This window comes from Momordica charantia (genome assembly GCF_013281855.1).
Source record: "Momordica charantia cultivar OHB3-1 chromosome 9 unlocalized genomic scaffold, Mcharantia_2.0 BLBB01000009.1, whole genome shotgun sequence".
Classification (NCBI taxonomy): Eukaryota; Viridiplantae; Streptophyta; class Magnoliopsida; order Cucurbitales; family Cucurbitaceae; genus Momordica; species Momordica charantia.
This window is the reverse complement of record NW_028275167.1, coordinates 25,971,106-25,993,723: the sequence shown is the minus strand read 5'-3', so window position 1 is coordinate 25,993,723 and position 22,618 is coordinate 25,971,106. Positions and strand designations below refer to the sequence as shown.

Sequence of the window (22,618 nt, the reverse complement as noted above, 5' to 3'; positions counted from 1 at the left end):
AAAATTAGGAGTCTAGGGACTCCACTAATACAACACATCAAGAGAATTAAAGAAGATGGTTTCACATGTGTAAAGTCATCATTGTGCTGACAGAGGAAGCAGATTAAATAATTAATTCTATATTAATAATAATAATGTATGGTATGTAGATTATGATAATTAATACACAAATATCTAAATTGGGTTCATGATTTGGTGTGTAGTTATGTTACTACTAATGTGGGGGTTTTGGTTAATGCTTTTAATTTTTTTTTAAGTCTATGTGTTCTATTCCATATAGGGCTTCCTTTTATATATATGGCCAGCTGTGTGTGTGCATGGTTTTTTTTTCTTTTTTTCTTTTCTTTGTGTGTTACGGTTGAAATTTGATTAGGATTACTACATTGATAAACTATTTAGAGACTATAATTATGATTGAATTGTATAAAATTTATACGTTTGTCATGAAACAACCTATTTAAGATGGTACCTATCACCCAATTTACTAATATCTCACCTCAATATTAATTAATTTTAAAAATCCAAAATTGACAACTTAGGAGGTTACATTTTAAATCCATTAACTTTACAAAAGTGAAAAATATCAAATCCCAAAATCCTCCGTTATTGAAAAAATTCGAAAACCTCATTCCTCTGACTTTTCTTCTTCTTCTATCGTTATGTTTCCGTCCATTCATTCGTTTTCGACCGTCGTCTGCGTTCCTTCGTCTCCTGCCGCCGTCTTCGTTCTTCTTCGTCGCCGGAACAATCCGTCTAGCTTCTCCTTCGTCTCCGGCCGCCCATCCATTGTTTCCGTCCATTTATCCCGAGGTTTCCTTTTTGTCGTCGACCGTCCGTCGATCATTCCAGCCCTCCATTTATCCCGGTCATTGTCTAGTCGCCGACCGGAATGTTTGTAGGTTATATACTTTGTTTGTTAATTGTAGAGGGATATAGTCGTATATACTTTATAGCCACATATAAGTTATATCTCTGTATAAGTGTATGTTATAACGGTTATAGTTTATATCACAATTGTTAAGTGTATGTTGCTTAAGTTTATAGCCGGATATAGTTTATATTTCATATAACTAAAAAGGTAATCGGATATAGTTTATATTCTATATAAATAATATATATATATATTCCAATATAAGTGTATGTTATAATGGTTATACTATTGAAATTTGGCAAAAAAAAATATAATAAAATGAAAAAATATTTGTAATAAATTTCATTATTTAGTAGAATATATTAAGGAGTAAATTATAGGAAATTAGGAGAATGATTGATTTAGATCCCACATTTACAAAATCAAATTTGGAATATTAAAAATCTTTTGCATTTAAATAAAAGACAAATTATAATAAATATAAATGTCATAGATAAGGGTAAATTTGGCATTTAAAAAAAATTTTAAATCCAAAAACCTAAGACTGTAAAATTTGTAAACATTGGACCTGTGAAAATAAATTTGCAAAATAGCTTATTCAAGAGATTATCTCAATTTGATTAAAAGGATGGTTTAAGGCTCATTTGATAATATTTCTGTTTTTGGTTTTTGGCTTTTTCTGTTTTTAGTTTTTGGTTTTTGGTTTTCTGTCTTTTAAAAGCAAAAACCACTGAAAACTAAACAGTAACCATTTGCAGAAAACTTAAAAAGTTAGAAAATTGAAAATATATGTTAGATAGAGAAAATTCTATGTAGAGTAAAGATGACAATGGTGTGGATTGAGTGACGATGCTCTCCCTCATAAAAAAATTTTAATCCTCGTCTCCACACCTCGTTCTTCGGTTCGGAGATGTTCTTAAGAAAAATTATCGATTTTATAATTGTTTTCAATTATTTTTAGAATTTAAAAAATAAAAAAAGTGTAATAAATATATATTAATTATTTAAAAAATAGAATTGGGGACGAGGTCGGGGTTGAGACTTGCATTTCCTATTTTTTATGTCCGACCCTGCGGAATTTTTGTCATGAATATGAAAATACGATGTAAATAAACTTTTGCAAGATAAATTTTAGAGAGATAAATAAAAAAATTAAAAAATAATTAGTAAAAGAATCGTTAAAGATAAAAAGAGAAAAATTTTAGAGAAAAAAATAAAGTAGAAAGGAAAAGATATGTAAGGAAAGAAAGAGAAAAATTATAGTGAAAAAAATTTAGAAATAAGAACAAGATTCAAAATATAAATTTTAGAGAAAATAAATTAATAGAAAGATAAATAAAAGTTATAATGAAAAAAAATTGAACAAGAAAATAAATATAATTTTTTGAGGAAAAAATAGTTTAAAAAGAAAAAATTTTCGAAAAAATATCAAATTTTTAGAAAGAGAAATGAAACTGATCGAGAGAAAATAAATTTTGTAGGGAGAAAATTAGAAAGAAAAATTTTGAAGTAAAAGAATTTTGTCAGAGATAAAAATGAGAATGAAAAAAATAGAATATTAAAAAAAACATGATTTTCAATAACAGAAATCAGTTTTTGAATTGACCCAACAATTCCGTTTTTAAAAAATTAAAATCCAAAAACCAAAGACCAAAAGCCGAAAATTGAATTAACGTGTTTTTCTAATTTAGATTTTTATTTATTTATTTATTTATTTATTTATTTATTTATTTATTATTATTATTATTTTTTGTGTATGGTTTAGTGACATGAGTATCAGGGATCCACTAAATTTGTGACAGGTTTAGAAAAGAAAATGAAAAAAAAAAGAAAAGAAATTGTGATTTGGTAAATGGATGAAGTTTTTTTACTATAAATAATTGTGGTATTGTTTTATTTTTATTAAATATTGAAGTTTTGTGTCTTAAACGAGGTTTTGAATGTTGATCGCGTCGAGAAAATTTTATGTCAATGAGCTGTATATCGTTAATCACCATACTTCTTAAAAAAATTTAATACGTTCTAAAACTTTTCAGTTGTATTTATTTTAGTTTATGTACTTTAAAAGAAGTTATGATGTTTAATAGGTTTTTAAATGCTTTTTTAACTCATTTTTTCACCAACTCGTCAAACACCTCATCTTTTCAAAGTTTAGCCAAATGCTATTCTCAAACACCTCATCAGGTATGCATTACACTATTGAAGTTAACGACCTAAATTGATATATTATATATCAAATTTAAAAAGTTTAGGGATTCATTAGAAAATTTAATGATATTAAAAAAAAATTAAATACGAAAATTAAATAACATTATTCTAAAAATTCAAAAATCAAATTAATTATAATTTTGACGTAGAAGATCAAAAGTACATCATTCCCTGCACGATCATCACTTTATTATTATTATTATTTTTCAGAAAAAGGTAGAGCATTTATGTGACAAATCTCATCACATTTCTATCTTGGGAATGAAAAATCCAAAATTTTGAGTCAAATCCAATCAAAAGTATATACATAATGCAATGAGCATTACAAAAATTAAATACACATCTTTAAGAGAATTCAAATTCTAGATCATACCTTTGCTTTTATAACCTATAGTTTTTTCATTTTTATTATTTTCCATTTTTTATTAATAAATCGATAATATGTTTCCAATAGTTGCCCTTTTCCAACCATTACAAGGAGATTAATTTCAATCTAGAAACTCAACTTATTTTAGAAAGCCCCATTTTGCATATCATCTCTTAAAAATAAAAAATAACCGTAGATGATTTAATTATCTGAAGTTAAGAATTCCTATCATGACAATATTTCTCATTTTTTATCACCATGCATATAAAACAACAACATAATTTTTATAAAGACAATAATCTGAAATAGTAAAATTAATCAAAGCTAGTTTTATAATCATTTCCAATATTTTCGACATGTATAGTCTATGAAGTTTGATTTTCCTTGTCTAGTTTTCAATCTCGAGTCTTTCTTGTCTTGTTTTTATTTATTCTACCAAGGTTTATTTTAGTTTTGTCTAATTTTCTAATCGTGTCTTGATCATCTCAACCTGTGTGAGATTCATTTCTTTCACAAGAGGAAAAAAACCCTCGAAAATGGGTGACTTGATTGACTTAAAAGCGCGATGCCTCGATGCTGCTACAATCATCCAAGCTACTTTTGGTCCAAAGTGTTATAGTGTGAAACTCTATGTTATCGTAAAGAAACGTCCTATCGTTGGATTTAAAAATTAATAAAAATTGGGCTTCAACATATTATTATGTTAAGTGAACTTTGATTTATAGCCTCAAAGTGGAGATTTAGTGCACCAACTTGTGGCTCAAGATTAGAGTGAGAGAGAATTGTTTGTTTTTTTTTTTTTAATTATTATTTCAGCTGTTTTCTTCCCAAATGCTATCCATCTCACAAATCACAACCCACGAGTGAAAAAAGTTGACCATTTTCAAAGGTAAATTCAATTCCAATACGAAACTATATGCAAATATTAAAAGAATCCCAAAACAATGTGTTGGTTTTCCCATGGTTCTCACAAAACTTTTAGCAATTCACCAATTATAATTTCTGCATCAGAATACGGATGGAGTCTCCATGTCATTAAAAAAATCATAAAATATTTTGGGAAGAGGAAGTCAAATAGTGGCCATATGGGGAGACAAAGTAGGATTTTTGTTAATTAGCTACTCACAACTTTGCCTTTAATTATTATTAATTAGTTATTTTAAAGCCAAATTGTATTCAAATACAAGTTTTTCTCTTCTTTTTCTTGGTGCATATTTGCATAGGAAGGAGATAACTCCTGCGATTTGCCACCTTATTCTTAAAAAAGATGAGTGGAGAGCTCCTATTTATTGTTCGGGAACTTTTGAAATGTGAAACTTTCGAAAGAATATCTATTTTGTTCTTTGCTATATTATTTTGCCACCTAATATTCGTCTCCGACATATGGAAAAATTGTTGAATGAGGTCAGCGTAATGTCATGTTCTCTAATAATCACTGGATATAGATTTAAAGTTTCTTTGTGGTTTTTCTTTTATAAAAACTAACGGTGTAAAACTATCAGTCATATTGTGGCGGTCTCCTCTCAATAATTTCTCAACATATGTGGTTAATACATTCTCACATTAGCATGCTAGTACACATACTCAAACACTAAAATGAGACCTATCCCTTCATATATTTGCTTTCTTTCTCCTGGTTTATTTGTTATATCTAAAGTTTAAATTTCAGTTTGATTTCCTAAAGTTTCAATATTTTTCCACTTTGGTTCTTTAATTTTTTAAACATTGATTTTACACCTTAAACTTTTAAAAATAACTATTTTGACCTTTGAATTTTGAAAATATTTGTTTTAGTCTCTAAATTTAAGAAAATACCTTAAATTTTGACCTTCCGGTCCTTGTTATCACCTAATTTCACTACTCACCAAATACCTTGTCTTAGCTTAGACCACCTATGTAACTTCAATATATACGACCATGTTACAACGTCAATACACATGTTTGAAACTATATTATATGATTAAATGCAAAATCAAAATCAGAATGTTTGTTTTCAAAAAATTCAAGAACTAAAATAAACGTTCATGAAAGTTCAAGAACACATAAAAATTTAGAAACTAAAATCGAGGTTTTGAAAGTTACATCCAAAATTTAGTGAAGAATAGTATTTAGAAACTTAGAAAAGGCAGACTCTTTTCTTGAAATTCTTTAGTGAAGTTTTAGCTTTGGAATCTAATTGATGGGGTTTGTAATATGTCAGCATCCAATTTCAAGATATTGTTGTGCAATCAAGGGGTACCCTTTTACAAGCCTTATTGCCTAATGTATCCTTAAAAGAAAGAAGAATTTATTCCGACCCTTGATTGGTAAAGTCTTTATTAGATTTTTTTTCATTATAAAGTGGCCAGGTAATATTATTTACAAAACTTGGGACATTTGTAGTAAATTAATGTTTAAAAGAGAGAACAAAAACAAAATCAAGTATTTGAAAAAAGATCCTTTTTTTTCTCCTTAAATCATAGACCACAAAAAATTATATGCAAAAGAACACACAACACCAAAATCTCTTATGGTGGATACCACTGTACTATTATTCTCACCTAAATACACTTGACTACAAATTTTGATCCAATGGGTGCAATGCACTAATCTTTGTAAAATCTCATTAACATCTTAAAAGCTTTAAATACTATGTACTATTGATTTTGGTTTATTTGAAAATTATATTTCTAATTTTGGTTCGTCTAAATACTATGTACTTTTGATTGACTTTTAAAAAAAGTTATCATTTTCATCCCTTCATTTTGATCTTTCTTGTAATCATAAATCTGTATTAAAAGATACCAATATATATAAAATTTATGATAAAATTTTGCAAATTGAAAACAAATTAGTCATTTTTAAATAGTGTCGGAATCAAAACAAATATTTTTGAGCTATATGCTCATGTTCACCTGATTGAACATAGTTTAGTAGCTTCAAAATTTGCCTTAGCTATTCAAACAATTTATGAAACCATACACAGTCTCGAACCAAACACTTCCAGAAGAAATTTCTCCATTCTTCTCCTTTCCATTGAAACAGGGACTCAAAATACATTTGAAAGACTTTTAGCATCTAAATTTGAGATGCAGAGTCGATAACTTGAAGAAAACAAAGATTACATTCATGGCTGAGTGGAAAATCGTGCAGACTATTCTATCTGCAAAATTATTGAACATAGTGTATCCCACCACTAAGCAAAAGCTATCATAGACATATCAACATCAAAAAGAAAAATCTCAATTCAAAACTGGTCTTAGTGGATGAAGCAGGTATCATATTCCATGCAAAAAGGAATCGGTATAGGTATTGAGACGAAAATAAGTATTACCATTACTCGAATGTTCCGAGCGGAGATTATTCAGGAAGAAGTCCGATGTCATCCAACAAAGAATAGTGATAGGTCCAGGTTGGGCAACTTCAAAAGACATTGTTGATAACCTCAGGCTGCAGTGCTTTCTTCACAAGCTCTGATTGTTCCTTCACATGAACTGAATAGAATCCGGTAGCTGTAGAAGCCGATGGAGCACGACCAACATATTTGATATCTTCTGCTGTGCCTCTACCAAGTGACTTCATGGCAGTGGCAAGCCGTGGCGAAATGTAGGTATATGCACCCATGTTCATTGGTTCTTCCTGGCACCAAACGACCTCGGCATCTTGAAAAAGGTCAAAGAAATCCCATTAAAGAAGTGAAAAGAAAGGGAAAATCTTCTTATTAGAAGTTTTGCAGAAGCCCAAGTCTTAATCTGCTGCTAGAACAATGAGATACCATGCAGCGTAGGTAACTATGAATAATTGAATAACATACTTGGATATCGCTTCAGCTCTCGCTGAATGAGGTCATAAGGGAAGGGACACAACTGTTCCACCCTACATATCGCAATGTCCTTTCCATTTGCCTTTGTTCGCTCTTCATCGAGCTCGTAATAGATCTGTCAAAAAAAGATGCATACAAAGATTAAACCAATATTACTAAAACTCAGTAATTTGTAACTGAAAAACAAACCAAATTTCTGAGGGCAGAATAGAAAGACTACGTAGAATAGTCAATAGTGAATTATGATCAGAAAATTCATACTATAGTTAGTTACAAAAGAGAAAACGGTAACTCATTGTCTTATACATTCCAGATTCGAAAGCAAATAATTATTCCACCCTTGATGCATTTTAGTGAAAATTGACTAGCAGCAACAAAAAAAGAATGTGGATACCAACCTTTCCGGAGCAGAGAACTAGCCGTCTAATACCCTCTTCATGATCAGAGTGATTATTCTGATCCTTTATGAGGCGCTTAAATCGGGTTCCCTGCTTGTCAAAACCTGGATGACCTTGAACATCATCAAACTCGGACAAATTAGATTTGCAATCCTTGTGTCGGAGCAGATTCTTAGGGGCCATTACAACTAGAGGCTTACGGAACTCCCTGTGTATCTGCAAATAAAGATATGTATATTAAAAAAAAAGAGGATATTAATGTAGTCGTAATAAATAACTGATTGAGAAACAGTTTCATGATCCAGATCTAGTGAGGGTTTGGGAATTTCTGATCCTACTCGACCAATTGGCTCGGATACCAAACCGCTCGTGCCCGCCCTTAATCCATCGGGACTGACAGGGCCTCGAACCCTCAACAGCATTGACGAAAAAGAGGTCGGCTTTACTGAAGGAAGGGGCGGGTCGGTGCACGTGGGCCCTGCTATTCTGTTGATTCTACTCATAACAGGAACCACCGATTTACAAATATCATTAACCATAGAATTTGGTGAGCGACACAGATTTGGTTAGCTTCTTTCGCAAACCAACCTCACATCGGTAACAAGTGCTTGTAGAGACTATCTAATTATCCTTCTTCACTTTGGTTTCTTTTTTTAAAGCAAACATGGGTTTTGCAATAATGGTTGAAACTCTAAGGATTTTTCCAAATATGATTCACATCGTTGTCCTTGGATATATATCTTTAAAGGTTTCAATTTTTTTCTCCTTGTTTGAAACTTTTTGTTAGATGGGTCCTATTTTCATTTCTGGGAGGGTTCTTGACATCGTCTTCTTTCTTCATTTTTCATAATATTTTCCTATCTATATAGTTCTTCAATCATAATCATTGGATCAATTCCTTATTAATCTCAATTTTTTGTAGCAGAAACCAAATCATGTTATTTGAGATTAAGAAAAGTGTTACAAACAGGGGGCGGGGAGTGAGACATCCCCCTATGCAGAAAGAAAAAACTTAGAACAATTTTTACCTCTAAACTTAGCATGGCATATCAATTTTTATCCTCAACTTTTAGTTTCGTTTTGGACCTTAGACTTTAAGTGCTGCAATCTTTACTGAGCTTTCATTTGAAAAGTATTAAAAAAAAAAAAAAAAATTCTCAAGTACATTTAATGAATTAGAAAACGGAGGGCTATCACAAAATTGATGAGATTTTGGAGAAATGCGACATTAGAGTTGGGTATTTAATATATATATATATATATATTTTGATAATTGGGAGTCGAAGCTCTGCTCGCCTATACCAGAGGCCACCCAAGGCTCGAACCTGGAAGACATCAAGGGTTTTTGGTATTGAGCTTATGGGAAGGTTCGAACTTGGATATTTATTTAAATTTGTGAGGTTTAAAAGATCTATTTAATGGTCGTTTGATTGAGTTCAATTTAGTAGAAGACTTGATTTTTGTTAGGATGGATGAGTTTTTGGTGATTTTTCTCATGTTAAAATTAGGGAGTAAATATAATAGAAATTTAATTTAAGGTAAAAATTGCAACAGATTGCAGGGTCAATTTTAAGATTGATTTTAAAAAATCTTGGGACGAGGTCAAGATTTTGTTGATAAGGTCTTGCGGAAGAAAGGTTGTAGAACTTGGGTCTGGAGCTGCCTTCCGCTGGTGAATTTCTCTATTCCAATAAATGGAAGGCCTAGGTAGAAGTTTTACAAGGTCAAAGGACACTAAATCTTAAGATTTTGCTATTACTTTTGTCTCCACGTAGATTAATGGGGGAAGTTCCTTACTTTGTATTAAAAAATACAAACAAAAAACAAAAAGCAACTAATATCATCAACCAAAAACTTGCACTGACCTGTCTCCGCAGAACATGGAAATAGTTGGCAGGAGTGGTAACATTCACAACCTGCCAGTTGCATTCCTGAATTTGCTTTCTAAGGGTAGAATCCATCTCCGGAATAACAAAAGGATTGTCGTCACTCATCTGCCATATATTTAAGAAAATTTCCATTATTCAAGAATCAATCGAAATTGTATTACATTGCAACCAGGACAAACATTCTTAAGATTCCAACATAATCCATTTAAATCTCCAATAATATAAACAAGAACGGTTGATCACGGTAGAGCAAACCAGATACTAAGTTCCTTCCATCCTGGCAGTAGAAGCCTAGAACGGCAAAATACATACAGTCCCATTCTTGCGTTAATGATAGTTGGTGAGTTCTAATCCACAGCTACCAAATTGAAATAGGTTGGTAGGCAACCTAGGGTCATGTCAAGCTCCTCATAATTATTTCTGATAGTAATATCATAGAACTTTTTAAAATCCAAACAGGAATTTATTTTGATAACAGAGAACTCTGACAATTTTCAAGTGCATATTTCAAAGTCTAAACTATAGAAAGCAGAGATCAAATCAGATGTTCAAATCCTCACCCCACATTGTTGAACTCAAAGGTAAAAAAAAGGACCAGAGAAAGTTAAACCATATCAGTGTAATGAAAAAAACGCATAAAAAGGGTGTTCTTGCTAAACTGCATGCCACAGCGCCTCTTTTTTTTAATTCCTTTCTGGAAATTCAGAAACATCCTTCAAAAACCGTTGTTTCTAAAAAATTCTTAATTTTTTCATTATTTTATGATTCATAGCGCTACATTTTTAATGCCCCCTTATGCTTAAAAAGTACTGCACAATATAAAGCTAGATAGAAATAAAATATTTCAACATTTCTCTAAAATTAGCTTCTTGTATGAGAACCTCATCTCCCACGTATGCATCTTCAAACCAAACGAGCAAGGAAAAATAACTAAGTTAAAAAAAGAGACAGAGCAGTAGACAAGCACAAATAAGAAAGAATGAGGAAACAATTTGTTAAAAAAAATAAAAAAAGGAAGAAGAAGGTCTTTGTTGGATACCAGAAGGAAACGCTCCAACCGTGCACTTGAATGTTCAGGGCCCTGGCCATCATAGCCATGGGGAAGCAGCACAACAAGCCCTGTTTGCCGCAGCCACTTTGATTCTCCACTGCTCAAGAATTGGTCAAATATCACTTGAGCCCCATTTGAAAAATCACCAAATTGAGCTTCCCAAATTACCAATGAATTAGGATTTTCCATTGAGTAACCCAACTCAAATCCGAGAACTCCAAACTCTGAAAGAGAGCTGTTGGAAAACAAAGGACAGAACTTGTAAGGAGAAACCCATGCAATAAAGTAAACCACTCAACTCGTGCATATGTCCAACAGAAACCCTCAATTACAAAACTCATAGATGAGTAAATTTTAAAAAGGTAATATACTAGTGACACCAGCACTATGGTGGGGTATCAAGACACAGTCATCTGGATCAAACCAAAACTAATATGCTTCCATTGTTCTTCATGCAGAAATTGAAGACGCAGAAGAAACTAGGAAGTATGTCATTACCCATTCCCAAAGTATTGGATAACAACTCTAACATTATCAGGTGACCCTAATGACTATTCTATACAAACTACCGAAAGGGAAGTTGCCAGAATTGAGAATACATAGGAAATTAGGGATCATAATCAACTTTACCTGTTGCTTACGGTGAACATCTCCTCATCCTGATTCATAATAACGTGGTCCAAAGGACAGTAGATGGCACCTGTTTCTTGATCATGCACAACAGAATGCCGATGACTAAAAGTACCTCTCTCAACGTCTTGGCCACTCAATCTGACGTGGTTGCCTTCCACAACCAAAGTGGCAAAAGCAAGTGCCTCACCAAGTGCCCAGTCAATGCCCTCTCCTGTTTCAATCATCTGTGCTCTTTGTTCATAAACCTTTTTTACTGCTCTATGAGGCTTGAAATTATCAGGAAATACAGTAATCGCTTTCCCAACATTCTTTAGTATCTCTGGTTTAACTCTGCAAAATTGATCAAAGTATAATTTTTTTTTTCTGTGTAAGAAACTATTTCATTGACGGGACCAGAGTATAAATTTCAGTGCTAAAATATCGAATCCGCATGTGAAATCATAGAAGAAATATTCACAGAATAAATAATCTTAGATTAAAATTTACCATACCCCGTGTTCCGAACTCTTGAGAGCTGTTCAGGTGATTTGAAACCAGACCAATATGCTGAAAGCCAGTCCCTTCTCTTTGGGACATAATCTTTGCTGGCCAAAAATTCTTCATTAAGAATTTTATTGACCTTGTCACGTATCCTACTGATATCCTCCTGAGTCACCTGCCCAGATTCTAAAAGTTTTTTCTGGTAGATCTCAAGAGATGAAGGATGATTCCTTATGACCTGTTCTCAATCACCTTGATAGTCAGTACCGGATAACTAAGAATATACAAGCTAATAACATGAATGCATAATCAAGGAATAAACCAAGGGAACCAAGCATGATGTAACAAGGTGGAAAGAAGGAGCAATATAGGTCTGATAATTAAAGTAACTTACCGAAGCCAGAGCAAGAAGAATATCGCAATATACATATCCAAAAATATTAATTATTAAAACTGGAAGTACTAACCTGATACATTTTAGGCTGTGTGAAGGATGGCTCATCAATCTCATTGTGTCCAAACCGACGATAACAAACCAAATCAACAACGACATCTGAATGAAAGGTCTGGCGCCACTCTGCAGCAAGCTCACAAACATGGACAACTGCTTCCATGTCATCGCCGTTTACATGGAATATGGGAGCATCCAAAGCTTTGGCAACATCAGTACAATATTGTGATGATCTTCCTGCCCTAGGATCGGTTGTAAATGCGACTTGATTATTCACAACAATGTGGATTGTTCCTCCAGTGGTGTAGTTAGGAAGAGCACTCAGATGTAGAGTTTCATACACTACACCTTGTCCAGCAAAGCTACCATCACCATGAATCAAGACACCCATGTTCTTGATCCTTTCAACATCATTGGAGTAATATTGTTTTGCTCTAGTTTTTCCGACAACAACTGGATCAACAGCTTCCAAGTGACTTGGATTTGCAACCAAAGAAAGATGGATATGTTTTCCACCTCTAGTTGGTCGATCATAGGAAGTACCCAAGTGATACTTGACATCACCGGTTCCTGTGTAAAGTCCAACTTCATCCACGGGCTTTGTACCACCACTAAACTCACTAAAGATCTGCCTAAGAGGCTTCCGAACAACATTACCCAAAACATTTAGTCTTCCTCGGTGAGGCATTCCGATAACTATGCTCTCAACCCCAAGATCTGCTGCCCTATCAAACATCTCTTTCATGCCTGGAATTAAAGTCTCACCACCTTCAAGCCCAAATCTTTTTGCCGTTGTCCACTTAGTGGCTAAGAAGTTCTCAAACTGTGTACTCCATATAAGACGATCAAGAATTACCTCTCGCCGCTGCTGATTATACTGCATTGGTGTTGGGGTCTCGATCTTGTCTCTCAACCAGTTACATTTGTTACGATCTGCAATATGCATATATTCATATCCAACGCTCCCACAGTATGCTTGCTCAAGTCGGGTCAATATTGACCTCAGAGTCTGCACCGGACGATTTTCTGATAAAAAGCCAGCCATCCTCCACACACCAAGGAAGAACTCCCTATCGAGGTCAGCATCTGTAAATCCATAAAGGGCAGGGTCTAGATCATCCGGAATTTCTCTTTCTTCCAAACTTAAAGGATCCAACTTGGCTTTCATGTGACCATTAACCTGGTAAGCCCTGACAAGCAACAACAAACGCATACTCTCTTGAATCGTCTGGCCTGAAATACCAGGAGACGTTGCAGCCTGACCCACAAAATTCCTAAAGAAATTATCCCACGACTCATCAACACTGTTGGGGTCAGCCTCCCAGGCCCTTTGCAATTCTTCCAAATACACACTGCTCGTCCCATCCAGAAAGCTATCAGTTAGCTTCGAAAGAGGCACAGGGCGAGGCACTGGGGCAGATTGTGATTTAGATTTAAAAACCGTAGTATGAAAATATCGATTCTGAGACGGAAGAATTCGTGATCTTGCAGCATATGATCCTCCCCCCTGTGCCAAAGTTCTCCGAATGGCAATCTTTGCCAAGGCAGAACCAGCTCTAAACAACCCCATTCGTACCGATCAAAACTACCAGAAACAAAAGAGGGCAAAAAAAACTGTTCCAAATCAATATTTCTCAGACTCTATACCCAATGGCATGCATCTGTAGGTTCCTCTTGACAATCCTGTAAGGAATTAGATCAAGCCAAAGGAAAAACAAACAACAAAAACAATCAAAAAAACTAGCCGTAATATTGGAAAGGGAGTTGATATATAGAACAAAACATACCGAAATGGCGAAGAAATTCGAAACCCTTAATCGCAGAAAAGCGATGCTGCGTTCGCTTCAGACCAAACAACCCAGCTACGCTTTTTATTCCTTTTCTTTATTTCTTTTTTTTAATTATTATTAATTTTTTTTCTTTTTTACTTTTTGGTTCTTACAATTTTTCCCCTTCGGCGAGCCGTTGAATTTTCCTCTTATTTTTAAAATTTTTTAAATTCTAGTCTTCTATCTGGGGTGGGCAGTGGGCCCCCACTCCCATATTCTGGCGGTGGGCCGAACGAAAAATTTGGACACGGAGATATTTTCCTTTTTTTTTCTTTTTGCATAAGACAATATTGAAAAATTATTTAAATTACAAAATCGGGACAATATTGAGTATATTACAGACTACAGTATCTATTTTATTTTAACTTTTGAAGGTTGGAATTTTTACTCCCACATCCTCATTGTTTACCATCACTCTCAATTTTTTTTTTTTGTATAATTTATATAAATACAAAGAAAAAACTAAAACAAACATTTTGGAGGACTAATTAGGTTAAGAAATTGAGTGCAATGTGTTTGTCCATTTAAACCCATTTTATTTTGTACTGAAAAAACGATTTTATTTTATTACAAAATAAACGCATGAATTTTTTTGTTGATTAATTATTATCTATCAAAATTATAATAATTGCAACGTAGATAATGAAACTATCAAAATTAAGAATGATAATAAGTATTTTATTATATGAGATCTTTTAAAGTAATCTTACCTAATTTATTAATTATTCTTTGGATACAAAATTTTTATTAATTAGTATATGTATTTAAAATATAAAATTAACTGTTTCAACTTTATTAGTTAGCATATTATTTGAGATATAAAATTAGGCATTTCAACCGTTCATATTTAACTATATTCTTTTTTTTTTTTTTAGAAATGCCATTTAACTATATTCTAAATATATATGTAGCTGACAATAAATTGTTTATATTAAACTCTTTCAAAGCAATTTTAAACATAATTTATTAGTTTTTCTTTTGGTACAATATTTTTATTAGTTAGTATATTTATTTTAAGATATAAAATTAGGCATTTCAATCATTAAAAAAATGTTAGGAATTTTTACTTTATTATTTAGTATATAAAAACAAAATTAGGCATTTCAACTTTATTTGATAATATACCCAGCATATCTATTATAGAAATAAAATTAGGCATTTCAATCACTCAAAAAAATTTAAAAGCTTTTTATTATTATCAATTAGTATATAAAAAATAGAAATTTTAACTTTATTAGTTAGATATAAACAAAATTATATAAGTACTAATAAAAACATTTATGTACTAAAAAAACATTTAGACATTTCAATCGCTTAAAAAAAATAGAAATTTCAACTGCTATTTATTTAAAAATTAAAAAACGTAAAAGGCGCCGTCTGTGGGGATCGAACCCACGACCACGTGGTTAAAAGCCACGCGCTCTACCACTGAGCTAAGACGGCTTGTTTGATGAAAAACAATTTGCATTTGAATATAATATAAAATTGAGGTTTATTTATTTATACGCACTCTCTCATTGTGTTTAAATCTTTAAGCTAAAAAAAAAAACTGTTACCCACATAATTATTTATTTGACACTTCTCAAATATTACCATTATTTATTTATTTATTTATTTGAGTTATATCCCCTTATTAAGAAAATTCCATCCATTGAGCTAAAGTTATAGTTTTATTTTATATATTATGTGTTTTTTGTCCTCATGCAATACAATCATTAATCATACAAAATTTTAGACAATTTGTGAATATGGTAATAACCAGTATCCATACTAAGTTAAAATTCGACCACCTCGATTTTCTTTGTAAATTAAAAATATATATATATGGGCGGATAACCATTTTCATTTTGTTTTTTAAATTTACTTTACTGATGACCTCTTTTCATTTTTAAATTTATGAAATGATGAATATTGATTTTTAAATGCCAATCATCTTTATTTTTTGTAAATAACTTATAATTTACACTTAAAATTAGTTTTGGAAGAGACAATTCCTCGTAAGGCAGGTATCAAATGACTCCTAAATATCTCTTTTAACGTTTACCAAGCGAACCTTTTCCATACAAGGGCACTTAAAATTTTGGTTAGTTTATTAAATATTTTTAGTCTATTAATTGCTAAAATTAGCACATATGTATGTAAATTAAATTATAATAATTTAAATTAAGAGGCAGTATATTTATCTAATTATCAATTCAGCATCACACGCACCAAAACCTTCCTTATAAGTTAAAATATTCAAATCTTCACCCCAAAGTTTCACTATATTTCTTATTTGAGAAACCCCACAATCTCAATATTGTATTCTAGAAATGTTTTTTTTTTTTTTGAAACACTAATAGTAAAATTGTATTTATATTGAAGTAAATTAGCCTTAAAGATTTTATTGAAGCAAATTACACTAGGAAAATCAATTACTCCAAATATGCATTGCCGGCATTCATCTCCAACTTTTTAAATAAAACAAAATGGTGAAGAAGAAAAAATTTAAACTTCTTACAAAAAATTAAAAGATGTTGGTCTAAGAAATTAAAAAAAATGTCGATCTAAAACTAATATAATTAATCGTTTAAATGAGGTAAAACAGTAATATAGTACGATGAAGAGTTTGGTAGTAACTTTAGCACACTAAAAATACATTTTAAAATTTTAAAGAGTGAGCCTTTCACTGAAAAACAAATTTGTCAAAACCGTCCTCAAACTCACTGCCAAGAATTAAATTAGAGTGCATTCCAAATAACTTTTAAAGAACAAAAAAGAATCAGTCCAATAAAAATACTTTTCAAAAGTCAGTCTCAAATTATAATACTCAAAAAGTGCCTTTTCCCTGAGTGCTGTTAGAAAAAGGCCTTCCTCAATGCTTATTTCCAAAAGTCTCAGCCGAAAGCATTTACCCATGTGAACCACCGAGTGATGGCATTGGTGAACTTGGGGATGAATGGAGATATCCCTCCTCAATTCGAGCTTTGCAGGGCAGTATCCGAGACTTCCCCTCTCATTTGGGGACGAGTCCCAAAACGTCGGTTACAATGTTATGTTGCTGTCAACACTCCCAGATATCCAACTGACGAAACCACACGGCATCGATTCCAAGATTAGAAAAATGTATTTACCCATGTGGAAACACTCAGATTATTACTTCACAGAGAAGCCTTTTCTAGAGAAACAAACAACAAAGTGGCATGTTACTTCAAGACAATGGCAAGTGGAGTACAAGATTTGTGGTGAAACACTCAAAAAACAGAACTACAACCCCTCCCACTCCCCTCTCTTCACCAAACATTATGAGATATTAATTGCTGGTGAAGAACATTATGGAGATGCAACCACATCTCTACAAAGAACAGCGTCTTCGATAGATGAACAAGAAGAACATGCACAATCCAGATAATTGGAATCATCATCTAGCATAATAATTTTAAACTTCAAATGCGAGAAAAGTAAATGATGGCGCCTATGTCTTGAAAATCCTTACACTAAGAACATCTTACAAAGTAGAATCTAAAATATTTTCAGGATAGTGGATGCTAACTTAAAAGTAGCAAATGTTGAATATTAGAAACCAAGGTTTACATCATCTACCATGTTTTCTCAAAGAAAAATCATCTACCATGTCTTGGTGACGCATCAGCAGAGCGGGACCGAGACCCAGATGGGGATCTCGATATTCTACCAGGAGAAGACCTCCTGCCTGGGGAAGACCTCCAATTAGCTCGTACATCCCCTCCTTCAAATGCAGACTTGCTACAAATAGAAAAGAGGTTGGTTGACAAATAAATAAAACACAACGCAAAGCAAGCATTTTAACCACCATGGTAAACAAAGATGGCAAGAATAAGCAAACTGAAAGAGAGTATCAACCATGAGACCAGGGTATATAAAAGGGCAACGCATGCAAAACAGAGAAACTCTAAAAATAGTCACATCTTAGAGATGCTCCCCAAAACCAATAATGTAAAAATTGCAACCTGGATAAAAGTGGTGTGGGAGGGGGGACCATGTTGCAAGAACATTGAAAAAAAAATACAGTCGAGCAGATCCAAAGTCATCAGTAAATCATTCAACTTACTCGTGATATCCGTTTCCATCGTGATCATGGCCATCAGCATTATCATAACCTGGAGAATAGGCCTGCTGACTCCTTTCACCATCTCGCTCATGAGGCGCACCTCTTGGTGATCTGGGGTAGTCTGCGTGTCTTCTACTAGGGGAAACAGAATAGTCACCTCGCCATCTCGGAGCAGGAGAGTAGGACCTGACAATTACATTTGCATATTTACTACCTAAACCATAATAAATATGAACATTTTGAAATAAATGGATTACCTTGATCGATATCTACTCCTTGAACCTGAAGGATGATGGGGGGAGCGTGATCGGGATACTGAACGTGATCTAGAACGCCCTATATTATCAACAAAATTTCAATTGGTCAATTTCTGCCTGAAACCATGTTGTCGTTGAACACGATAATCTAATATGGACTTATTTTTACATGTACGTTTAATCGCAAGCTATAATATAATATCAATGAACAAGATTTGTATATGGACTTATTTAAATGTACAGAGATTTTTATTTTTAATTAAATAAATTACCTGCAAATTCACAAACTTATGACCTAGTGGAAAAAAATGAATTATCACATGCTTATATTTCAAGCTAATAAATGCAGCTGCAAATGGATGCCCAAATGTAAACAAAAGGTTTAGAAGAAACAAGACTTCCAAACAAAAGCACTCACACTTGGAAAAGAATGTTTGGAGGAAATAGGTCAATCAACTGCCTAAATTAATATGCATGTGACGAGCTCCTTGGTTCGATACAAAAAAAAGTCGTTTATAGGATGTTAAATGACCACTTAGAGATTATCATTAACGCCAATTAATTTGGTACATAAGTACATGAATCTTAAATCTCAGACTCTCAAAAAGTCGAGAGAAATACACGTCCAATCCAACAAATTGGAAATAAATTCCATATACTACTGCATCGCAGCTACAAGCTATAGTGTCTAACAGTTTCATAACAAGAAGTAATGTTATAGTCTTCTTGAACAATCAAGGAATAGAAGTAACATGAACTAAAAAAATCAGAATTAGAACATAAGAGGTCTTCTCACTGAACTTTTTTTATTGGGATTTCACTTGACTACAAAATTATTTAAAAGGTGCATAAAATTTTTTAGAGACTACTTTTACCCATACCATAATAAGAACGCCGTCCACCATAGCCAGATGGTCCCCTGAAGAAAGGGGGAAAAAGAATAGTAAAATATAAGCAGGTGTAATTAAATAAACATCATGAAAGGCTATTAGCCATTTGCCCATAGAGAATGGCAAGAGCAAGAGGATTGCTTTCAGTTTAACTTTATGGTAAGTCAGTCACAATGCGGAAAAGAATACTTTTTCCCAACGAACAAGAACAGATATGATTCAAGCCAAACAAGCATGAAAGTAGATGCAAGGGAGTCTGGATTGTAAAATTACAGAAATGAAGTTTGTATGTGAAATTACAGTCACTTGAAAGTTGAAACCATTGAGAAAGAGAGGTCAAAGATAATACAAACTACCTTCTACTCCTTTGACGCATCTGTTCTGGCCTCTTCCTTGACTCTGCAGCAAGGACCACAGTAATCTCCCTCCCAGCAAACTTTTTCCCATTCATATGATACTGAGCTTCAGAAGCCTCGTAAGGATCAACAAACTCCACAAATGCAAATCCTCTAGGTTCACTACAAATAATTCAAACAAAATTTTCATAATGAAAATAAGGAACTCATTCTGGACAAAAATCTTGGTAACTTCACTGACTAATTAAAAGTTGTATACTTTTCGTGTCCAAATGAATTTGGGATACCATAAACTGAATAGCTTTCTTTTCACATCCAATATCAACTTCAGATTGCTTTCATCTAAGCTGAGGCTGAAGTTACATAAAGCAGCTAATTTCAAAGTTTAGTAGCTAACCTTCTCTTTACAATCAAGCATGAAAGAGGCAAGTGACTTGAAAAATCTTCATATTCTTGTAACTAAAGCACTTCGATTCAACATCACTTGACTTGAAAAATCTTCATATATCTTGATACAAGTACTTGAAATCAACAATTCATGACTTGAAAATTCTTCAAAAACTTGGAAACACATGAAGCACTTGAACAAACATTCCACAACCTTAAAACCTTCCCCTTGTTGGCTTCAATTGCTCAAGATTCTATCGTCTTCCTCATCAACTTCTATTGATGGGGGTAATTATCTAATATCTCCTCAGAGAGAGACAACCTCATTTGGATATTACTCTTTACATTCTTGACGAGCAATATGTTAGGCAGTGAAAAGTAGTAGACCCTCATTAATATGGGGCTGGGCTTGTTTTAACTTCAAAGTTCAAACCAAAATGCCCCCTGACAAAGCAGTTCAAAATTTAACACACTGTGAAATGGGAATAAAATTCACCCAGAAAAAAAAAGGTCTGGTGAAACTTCATTTGACATTTCTCATCCTCTTCATTCCCTAACCATGAATAACAAATTCTACCGAATGTCGATACGATCTAAAAATTTCTTACAGATTTAGAACTCAGTACACTGTACACCTCAAGAATTGATTAAGTTCAAAAACAGTCGTAACAAGGCCCCCTTGAAATTTTCGTATGAGTTTATTTCATATTGCATATGCAGCCACAAAAGAGGTATTTCAATAAGAAGAAAGTTGACATTGTTCTGAAAATAGAATCTAGACACGCAATGAGAAAATCTGTAAAATGCATTCCATTTATTTTGACTTTCAAGGATGATTGGTCTATATAAGAGGCTGATTATGACACATGGCTGAGAGCAACAAACAAGGGTAAGAACCAGGCTCAATTTCTAACGCAAAAGACTTGGCTAAATGCTTAATCAGTAAACCTAAAAGTTACCACCTGAACCCCTTTGAGGTTAATTTGATTTTATCTTAATGAAAATTGGTGCTCATAAACCCAAAGGAAGATGTGTCATTATCGTGTTAACTTGAAATGAATGTAAAACTCACGTTTGGGAATCAGGTTGTATCAGCTTAATGAACCCAATAACATGCCATGGTTGGAGTACTGTTAAACATAAACAAACACAAGATGCTTACCCTGAGTAATAATCCTTCGGGATATACACGTCACGAACAAGTCCAAACCTCTCAAAGGGTGCTCTAAGCTCCTCTGGCCTGCAAGTATCAAAATAACCATAATTTCCAAGTTCTTGAGAATCAATGAGAAAAAACAAACAAATTCATAATTAATAGAGCCCAAATTCTCACCTGCAATCCATAGGAATATTTCTAACCAAAAGGCTACCATGAGACTGTTCCCTTCGTCTTCCATACCCACCACCACCACCACCACCACCACCATAACCCCTTCCCGGGGGGCTTCTTCCTCGACCACCATATCCTCTTCTTGGAGGACTGTGATAAGGTGGACTGTATCTCCTCATGTTAAAACCTGTTAAAAACAATTACCAGGTGAGGTCGGTCATAATGAAGACGCATTTCGTCAAATCCTCCTTTCTATTCATACTAATACCCTTCTAAATGCATATCATCCTAAACTGAAACAGCTTCGACTGTTAAACCCCAAAACCACACTTCACATGCTCAGGATTCCCTATTCAACTGCTAATCCTCTCAATTGCCCGTTTCCAAACTCCAAATAGCTAAGCTACAAGATACATATAAAAATCTTGGAGATCACAACCCCAAATAAAAGAAGCCCAAAAAGAATAACCAAGTCAATGAAGAAGGGATCGAGAGGGTTCGACGAAAAGGCTCCTCTCCCCACTTCTCCCAAATTTTAACCGAAACAAACGCGAAGACTTGATTCAGACAAAGAGTAAACCTAGAAAGTTAACTATCGAATGATCGAAACAAAGAAAGTGGCGGTGAGTATCGATCGGCTTCATGTGGGTTTGAGGTTCGATCAAGAAATTATGCGAAGTCTCCATCTATACATCAAGAACCGAAATAGCGAAAGCGTTGGATTACCTGAACAAGGTAAGAGAAGGATTTACGAGAAAATGCGCAGAGAGCTTCGTCCCTCGATCTGACTTCTGTAAACTCTGCGATGGTAGGGTTTAGTTTTTATAACTGAGCTTCGTTTCAAACGCGAGTTTTCAAAAGAAAAATAAACCGTACCGCGTGTTTTTTTTTTAATTATAAATACTATATTTTATTTTATTATGATTTTATAGTTTAAATTCTCTATATTTTGTTTTAATTAGTCGATTATCACGACACATACAATCTTTTAGTTTTGTTTTACAATATGATAAAATAAAGTTTAATGAATTTAATTAAATTAACCTACAAAATTATAATATGGTTTAATTTTATAACCAAATAGCTATTAATTCTATTTAATGAAATTCAAACCGTTACCTTCAATATCGATTCTAAATTGTAAACCTTGTGAAGACTTTCCTCAAAAAAAAAAGTGAAGATAGTCGGATTCAAATCTTTGTCCCTCTAATCCGTTAAAAAATAAATAATTAATTAAAAAAATTAATCTTGTGAAGAGTTATTTTTATCTTTTAATATAATTATCATTTAAAAAAAAACAAAAAAGATGGATGTAATAAGCTTACAAAATTGTTCTAGATGGCCTAAGAA

The 22,618-nt window shown here is 33.1% G+C and overlaps 2 protein-coding genes and 1 non-coding gene across 3 annotated transcripts; all 3 read right to left on the bottom strand.

The window, feature by feature from the left end:
* Positions 1–6,426: 6,426 nt before the first annotated feature.
* On the bottom strand, positions 6,427–14,090 carry LOC111010252 (2-oxoglutarate dehydrogenase, E1 component). Its single transcript, XM_088117525.1, has 9 exons — positions 13,938–14,090; positions 12,167–13,833; positions 11,711–11,937; positions 11,217–11,549; positions 10,575–10,821; positions 9,512–9,640; positions 7,647–7,862; positions 7,240–7,363; positions 6,427–7,087 (listed from the first exon to the last, which is right to left on the bottom strand). Exons 2-9 carry the CDS (start codon positions 13,718–13,720, stop codon positions 6,849–6,851), a joined length of 3,069 nt encoding a protein of 1,022 aa, XP_087973651.1. The 5' UTR covers positions 13,721–13,833; positions 13,938–14,090; the 3' UTR covers positions 6,427–6,848.
* A 1,260-nt stretch (positions 14,091–15,350) lies between these two features.
* Positions 15,351–15,422, bottom strand: TRNAK-UUU (transfer RNA lysine (anticodon UUU)). Its single transcript has one exon. It is a non-coding gene; the product is annotated as a tRNA-Lys (tRNA).
* Positions 15,423–17,367: 1,945 nt separating this feature from the next.
* SCL30 (SC35-like splicing factor 30) lies at positions 17,368–22,145 on the bottom strand. Its single transcript, XM_022283394.2, has 8 exons — positions 21,995–22,145; positions 21,272–21,455; positions 21,101–21,178; positions 19,552–19,713; positions 19,187–19,224; positions 18,306–18,384; positions 18,049–18,234; positions 17,368–17,723 (listed from the first exon to the last, which is right to left on the bottom strand). The coding sequence occupies exons 2-8, from the start codon at positions 21,445–21,447 to the stop codon at positions 17,582–17,584; spliced, it is 861 nt and encodes a 286-aa protein (XP_022139086.1). The 5' UTR covers positions 21,448–21,455; positions 21,995–22,145; the 3' UTR covers positions 17,368–17,581.
* Positions 22,146–22,618: the final 473 nt, after the last annotated feature.

Excerpts from the sequence above, each read along its gene's own strand:
- LOC111010252 (XM_088117525.1), bottom strand. The coding sequence starts at position 13,720 with ATGGGGTTGTTTAGAGCTGGTTCTGCCTTGGCAAAGATTGCCATTCGG. Across the intron at positions 11,550-11,710 it reads TCAAGAGTTCGGAACACGGG|AGTTAAACCAGAGATACTAA; the intron begins GTATGGTAAATT and ends TCAATTTTGCAG. Across the intron at positions 9,641-10,574 it reads GGTTGGAGCGTTTCCTTCTG|ATGAGTGACGACAATCCTTT; the intron begins GTATCCAACAAA and ends AATATATGGCAG.
- SCL30 (XM_022283394.2), bottom strand. The coding sequence starts at position 21,447 with ATGAGGAGATACAGTCCACCTTATCACAGTCCTCCAAGAAGAGGATAT. Across the intron at positions 18,385-19,186 it reads TGGACGGCGTTCTTATTATG|GGCGTTCTAGATCACGTTCA; the intron begins GTATGGGTAAAA and ends TTGATAATATAG. Across the intron at positions 18,235-18,305 it reads AGGAGTAGATATCGATCAAG|GTCCTACTCTCCTGCTCCGA; the intron begins GTAATCCATTTA and ends TGTAATTGTCAG.